Below are 7,832 nucleotides of genomic sequence, written 5' to 3' on the forward strand. Positions count from 1 at the left end.
GATGCATTAAAATACGCAATTACCCTTAAGAAAAGTTTAAAGAGTTTGAATTTCAATGTGTACCAGTAACTTTACCTTTAGCTCTAATCAATGCCCTCGTGTCACCGCGCAGCACAGCGACAACTGGCTGGAAAATAAAAAATATTACCCGCTGTGGTCGGTACAACTCTTAATATACTAATGTAAGCACGGTATATTCCGTCTTTTGACTAGGAAGTTAAACACTGGTGTTGATAAGTAAATCCTCTTGAGAGTACATTAAGGCGAAGGACTTGTATTTCGTTAAAATATCATGGGTAAATAAAGGAGAGAGAACGCTAGATGGTACTCCAGTATCTTTGATTGGTTGTAGAAAGATGACTTTCTCTCACAAGTGTGGATTTGTCTTCTTTATTTTCGTTTATTTACAGTGAAACTAAAAGTGCAATGTAATATCATCTATAACATGATTCACCCGCTTAACAGAACTTTTTTACTCAAGTGACCAGCAGCCATGGAAACTTATTGGAACAAAAGACTCGTTTGGAACACCAACATGGCCGCCGTTTCATTGTTTTGGAACACCAATAGGGCGGACGTGAAGTCATGTGAAAACGCTTTATTTCTTAGTGAAGCAGCGGAGTATTGTAGAAAAGTGAATATCGTCTGTATTTGACTGAGCCAAGAGTTTAAGAGAATTGTCATTAGCCAGGCAAAAGTATCAAGCAACCATAAATTATAACCGGAAATTACCATCAAGTTGACTGGCTACTCAAAGTGTCACAATGACCAAACTGAAAAACCAATTTTAAAACTTGGCGTCATGAGGAAAAAATAAAGAAACGCTTTATAAGGTAATTTATAGAGTATCTATAAAGTGAAATAGTAGCTACATGGGATATTATTTTGTAACATCTCGTCTCAGAAAAAAAAGAAACAGATCAAGCTTTTCAGTGATACTCTATAAATTTTATATTAGGCCAAATAATTTAAAAAGCGTGTGTTAATTCTTAGATTTCTTGTTGTTTACCAGAACTACGATATAAAACAGAAAAATAAATAAAGAAACGAAAATGGTGGTTCCACAAAGATTTGGTTTGATCATCAAGTGAGTTGATTAAGGTTAGTCTATAATTCTGTGGGTATTGATAGGCCGATCTGAAAGATGATATTTCAATTCAGCATTTTTCGGCTTTCGGTGTTGCCATAGGCAGATTGCCATGTTTTGACTAAAATTATTGGAATGTTGAAACGGCGAATTATTGGTTCGAAACATGGGTTTTTGCGTATTTTTCGAATATTTTCGAGGGAATTAGTCGCCTAGTTTTCACCCAGTTTCGCCTATTTAGATGACATTTGCGGTCGAGGTATAACAGACTGTTTTGGACCCAACATTTTGTCCACGTGTGAATGAAATAACTCGGTTCGCAAGCTAAGGGCGCTTCTGACAAGTTGTGGTTGTTAGAATGAATATTTTGCAAGTTTTAAGAACTTTTTAGAAGAAATTTGATTTTCATTTATTTTTATGATGACTAGTTTTTCACTGCGGGATGTTCGGATAAAATTTTTGGATGAATGGAATCTAGTCTAATATAAGATGTACAGTGTAGTATGATTGGGTTTGTAAGCTTTTAACTTAAGTAAATTTATCGCTAAGCGCCAAACTGTTCGTTTCAACAGATGAATTACTTTCTTTTAATTCGTCATCATCTTTGGCAAAATAGTCATAAGACAGCCATACCTATCAAAAGGAGTCTTTTTCAGCCATTTCTTTTTCCCTTCGAAGGATACGAGTCCTTATTTTAGATATTTCCGTTTGTGAACTCTTTAACATTTATTACAATATTTTTTAACGTGAGATTTGATCATAAATAGAGGTATATAGTTTGTCTGTACAAAAAAAACAAAGAAGAATGATCATTGGAGTAAATCTGAAAGTAGATCGAGCAATTGTTATCAATGTCCACTTTAGGGAATCATTATTCTTAATATATTAATACATTACATATTAAACAATTATACTAACCTGCTCTATGCCAGACTCTGGAAGCTGATTGGTTGACTTCGATTTTTTTTTTAAGTCGCTTTTCGGCCCGTTGCTGCTGCTGTTGTTGTTCGATTTTTTGAAAACAAGCAAGGAGCAAGCAGAAGCAAGTAGTTAATTAATGCTTTTAATTTTTTGCTTTCCACTAATTTAAATTTCTAGTTCGTCACAACTATAAATAACAAATATTACCTACTTTAAGATCTTTTCGAAAAGAAAGGATTAAAATAACAGCATAATTCTGTCCATAAAAAAATGTTCATTACAAATGATTTTCTCACTTTAGTTTTCATTAAATATATTACTTTCATCCGAGGATTCATTGAGCCAACATGAAAATTGCGATTAGGAAAAGAGGGAATAAGAAAGGATAAGAAAATCTGTGAAAACAAGAAAATCTGTGGGGTTTAATGATATTTATATTCACCAAGCACTCAATGTTTTTAGAGTACACTTCCACTTTACAGACGACCCAAACTGAATTGAACTTAATAATTAACGTAATATGTTTTGGCTGCTCCCAAGGCTGATGCTAATAAGAGGGTCTCAATGGGGTTAACCGATAGGTGTAAAACGGCCAAAAATTTAGTCGATAGCCGTAAAAATTGAAAAATTTTAACCGTTAGCCGTAAATTGGGTAAAAAAGAGTTAACCGTAAAAGAAATTGTTCCCTAGATTTGTTAATTTTAAGGAAGGTGCTTAACTCGCTTATGGTTGCGATTTTTTATTTTCCGGCTACTTTGACTCCGTACGCACGTTAGGCGAAAAGCCTTCTAGGTGTTGACCAAGACCTAGGCTCTATTTCCGCCGCTATCTCGGGGAACTTATTTTTCCTATAGCGAAAGAGGGCTTCTTGCTGGGAATTAATATTTGCGATTTTCAGAAGGTCGTGCCCTCGAAACACTAGTGAAACAACACGCAGAGCTGTTCGTAAAACGCGTTGCCGATAAACAACATTTTCCTGTTTTTCTCTGACGCTACGGTAGACATTGCCATGCCTAGTCCCTGCATGTACGGCGTCTTCCCACGCAATCTCGGTCAAGGCATTTCGGTGGCGAACTCGCTCGGCCAACGTGATCCGAAACGCATTAGCCGCGCGGAATAATGAGGTCTACGGACAAGGCAACGACAGGCAGTCGTTTTGTACAGTCCTTCGCTATCATTAAAAACACTGTACACGGGAATTTTGTTATTGGCCGTTTTCACACGAGAGCTAGAACGGGATTATCGAGACGAGCCTGTGTACAGTCGCTCCCTCCTCCACAGCGTTAGACACCCCTTCTCCAATTTTTTATGCCGGGAGGTTGCGGCTGTACACAGGCTCAGTCTGTAACGGATAATCCATCTTTCGTCCTTCAAAATTGACGGATAAAGTCAGGGGGATTGTTCATTTCAAAATTAAAACTATTCCATTTTCAAATTGCGACGTATTACCTATCTGACGCGAAATATCAAACGGATAACCCGTCTCACACGAATAAGCTGTCTCTAGTGTGGAATGTCGCGCCCCTGCCTTGAGTTGGGCGTTCGCGTGTCTGCTTACTATTGGCATTTCTATGTGTAAAATAATATTAGAAGTGGAACACTTTATAGAAGTATATGTATTGATCTATCAAATGTGAAAATTTTTCAATAGAATAGCTTATTTTATCCCGAGATGATCCGAAGGCCTTTATTTTGCTTTAAAGATACAAAAAATACAGGTTAATTAATATTTAACTTTTTGAAACAAAAGAAATTAATTTTTAACTTTTTTGTTAACCGTAACTGCAAAAAATTAACCGATAGCCGTAAAAGAGCCAAGATTTTAGCCGATAACCGTAAAAGCCACCACCCCATTGAGACCCTCTAATAACAGGGACAGAATCGTATTTTCTCAATTCAAACCCCGCTGGCCATTACTTGGATTTGCAGCCTTTATTCAGGCCTTCTATAAAGAGATTTTTTACGGCTTCTCTTGACAGCCGTGTATCTTGCCTATATACCTATTAACTTTATTGCCACGCAAAAAACGTTTGATGTGTTTATTCCCCGCTAAGACCCGACGTTTGTTCGGGGCTAGCGTTCAATCGAGAAAATACTGTATCACCAAACAGGATTCGGCGTTGTTTGGTCTTTTTAAAAGTTACTTCACTTAGGGGCTGTTTTCTTGGAGGAATGAAGATCCTCGCACCAGGAAGATCCCAGAAGTCGGATCATCATCCTAGCGCCACATGTTTTCTGAGTTCAGTTTACATGCAAAGGATTATACTTGTGCCTAGCACTAGAAAATTCCTTGTACTAGGATTTTTCTAGCTGAGAGGTAGTATAGGGATATTCTAGCCCGAGGAAGATCCTAGCACCAGTACTAGGGACAAACCAGACAAAATTAGTGGCGGGTAGTTCTGTGGGTAATCACGGCAAATGGCCGACAATTTCGTTTGTCATTACTAGTTGTAAAGAACTGCAGTTGCTGCTAAAAGGTAGTTATGAACGCTAGTAACGAGGGCAGAAAGGCCCAGATTACATGATTGTTGTCGTCGCCCGCCATCTTTCTCTTCTCTACTTAGTAACTACACGGACCAAAATTTCTGCATGTAAACTCAACAAAACGTTGTTCCGCCGTCTCGGACCTTCCCGGCATTACGTGCCTCGAAGTCTTGCCTCTCTAACTTCAGTCCTAATTCAAACATCAGCGGATGTATCGTCATGAATGTTTGTGTTTAGTTTACTCAAAACGCAAACACTGAAATCGAACAGCTTTGACTATAACGGATAGTTTACGCAAGTTATTGACAAAATAAATTAAAAATCTATGTTCCTAATGCGTGCAATATCAACTTTTGGAAGAAATTGAAAACCTTTGTAGGTAGTGTTGGTTCATCAGCAGCCGCTTTAGCTCAACGGAAAATACTATGAAAGACAAATATAAAAAGTACAAGAGGCTTAAAACTATATTTCCCTCTTTGTTTATGATATATGAAATAAATCATACATGAACTGCGGAAATGAAATGAAAATGAAGAAATGATCGTCGCCGGGAACACAATTTATGCAATTGCGTAAAGAAGCCTGAAAAAAAATTCAGGATCTCAACGGGGTTTGAACCCGTGACCTCGCGATACCGGTGCGATGCTCTACCAACTGAGCTATGAAGCCACTGACGTTGGGAGCAGGTCAATTGTGGGTTCATTGTATCATTAACACTCATTTCTTTCTCGGGAACATATGAACCCACAATTGACCCGCTAATAATAATAATACTAATAATTCTAACAATAGGAGAAAACTATTCCCTCGATCGCCCTTCAGAAACTCATGCAAAAGTTGTTATGAAGCTGTTTGAAGCCGCCAGCTGGTTTTGCTGAACGAGAGAAGAAGCTATACTTACGCCTGGATTGCTGTAGTGAATGGCTGCTTAGCCTGTACTTATAGCTAGTTGCTTGTGATATTCCTCATGTCGGATGAACAGGCTGCATGAAGAAACAATACTTGTCTTCTTTCGTAGCTGGTCGAGGTTTTTCATGTATTTTCATGTGTTTTTCAATAAACTTTCAAACAAACTCTTGTGGCTTTTTTGTTTGTTTGTTTGTTTGTTTGTTTTTTTCCCGGTGAAATTCTTATTTTAGTATTCTAAGGATTAAAACGATCTTCTTCGGGCGCCATTCTATCCTTCGTGAAAAAAATCTCAGCTAGCTTCCAATTTTGAACTGACGCGTACACTGACCATTGTCCAATGATTCAGTTTTTAATAATTTATATTATAGCTCTTGACTATCACTGAGAGGAGCTGTACATGAGGTACAATACAGGTCCCAAAACAGACTCTTGAGACACATCAGCTTACAGGACACGATTACTTGAAGTCACAATACAAGTAATTCTTAGGATATACAAAATTTAATCATACATGGAAGAATTTGCAATGGAGATTACTGATATTGTTCACCAAATAAGTACCAAGTCCAAAAGATATATCATGTCTTTTTACTGAACAATATTCTATTCACATGATTCGTTAAATAACCTGTATATATATATCACAGAACCGCTTTGAAGCGGTTCAGGACTGTCCACGGTTCGGCTTGGCGAAACCCGCCCCATTATAGTTTCATTATGAATTTAAAAGCAGTTCTCATGTTCTTATTTCGTCCAAAATAAATTATCGGATTAACAGAGGAGAGAATGGACGCCGTTGTTAAACTCCAAGGAAGCAGAATAGAGTGAACGCCTGGATATCGGTTTCGAAGTAACACCATGAACGCAGCTGGCGAGATAGAAGCGAAAAGCAAGACGATGATAATGCACATGTCAAGTGCTACCTTCTTCTCGCGCTGAAATACTGTTGTCATCTGAGACGTAACAGCCACAGCCAGATGGGCGTTATGACGACGAATAAAGAACAGAACTCTCATATAATTGACAGGAGGAAGTATCACAAACACCGTACCATAAATATGGACGAGAACGAGGCTTTGCCGAGCAGTCAAAACAAACTGAAATAAGATTGTCAACAGCAGCCACAAAATGGTCGAAAAGACAGTAACTTTTAGTACTCCTGCAAAAATGCAAAAAATTAGTTTAGACGGGCTATGTTAACACTTTCCCGCATAATTCTAGCGCCGAAACCAAAACCATACCGGATAGTGTTCTCGTTAACACATGAGAACGGTGATTTCGGTGCGATTTTTGTAACGGAGCAAAGCTTCGCCGCGCCGATCTCGAAAGTGGAGCGTCACATATCGGATAGGTTTTGTGTCACACTCTGGTGCAATGTGAGTTTTGTGCCTTTGCAGTCCATAATACAATATATCTTTTCGTTTCGGCACGAAAGGCTATCCGGTATGGCGTGAACAAAGCCTTACTTAAGCTCTGAGTGTAGGCCCATTAGCAAACAAACGAGTAACATTAGGCTGGAACACATTTAGACGTCACGGTGTAGAACCGACATCAGACAAAAGAAAGGAAAATAAAGATTGATAATTATGCAAAGCTATATAGTAACACAAAAACCAATTAGGGCAAGAAATTTGATGGCCAATATCTTGATTGGTAGAAACGGTCCTGTTCAAGACATGAGTATTAGAAATGCTACAGTCTAGTAGAAATCTGTTAAAAGTGATGATGGGATTTCCCTGCAGTTTTTTGGCGGTGGGCTAATGGTACGGATAAGCTATGATGAGTCTAACAAATCCTTCAAAATTTGAATTGAATTATAACGTTATGGTTCGAGATCAATTTAGAAGGATTTGGTGAGAGTCCTGTAGGCTTGATGCTGCTAATAGGGAGCTTAAGCAACGACGATGGCAGAGAGAACGTCTTTTAAAAAGATCATGAATTTGCGCCCTTTCAAAATTTGTCGCGTCTATTGGACCCTTTCGATTTTGCAAATGAAATCAATTTCCCCTAGAGTTAATTTTTAAGGACTTCATCCAGGTTCAAAAAGAGAAAATTCGTCATAGTATGTTCAAGTCCTCCATAAAACGTCGTCTAAGAAGGTTTCACTTCGACGTCGTCCAGTGAACGTCAAAAAATGCACTAAAAGGGTGACGCATGTGCAAAGCTGTTGTTTTGCTCAAAAAACCAATTGTTTTTTGACGTTGTCGTTTTCGTCCTCGTCGTCGTCGTTGCTTATTAATAAGCTCCCTAATATCTCTGATAACTGATAATAACCTCACCTGATTTAGACACCTCAGTTATATACACTAAAGGTCTAGACAAGGCAAATAGGCGATCAAAACTGATGATAACAATGTTGACGAAAGATAAACCAACGGTAAAGAAATAGGTAGTGTAATACACGTCAAACACCAGAACTTGATGCAGACAT

General features: G+C 38.2%; 1 protein-coding gene across 1 annotated transcript in view; it reads right to left on the reverse strand.

Annotated features, from left to right (window-relative positions):
* Positions 1–7,648: 7,648 nt before the first annotated feature.
* Positions 7,649–7,832, reverse strand: part of LOC140931695 (uncharacterized) — a 477-nt gene continuing 293 nt past the window's right edge. Inside the window, exon 1 of the mRNA XM_073381464.1 lies at positions 7,649–7,832. This exon is cut by the window's right edge and continues 293 nt beyond it. Coding sequence (XP_073237565.1) covers positions 7,649–7,832 — 184 coding nt within the window.

The sequence above is a fragment of the Porites lutea genome, chromosome 1 (assembly GCF_958299795.1).
Source record: "Porites lutea chromosome 1, jaPorLute2.1, whole genome shotgun sequence".
NCBI lineage: Eukaryota > Metazoa > Cnidaria > Anthozoa > Scleractinia > Poritidae > Porites > Porites lutea.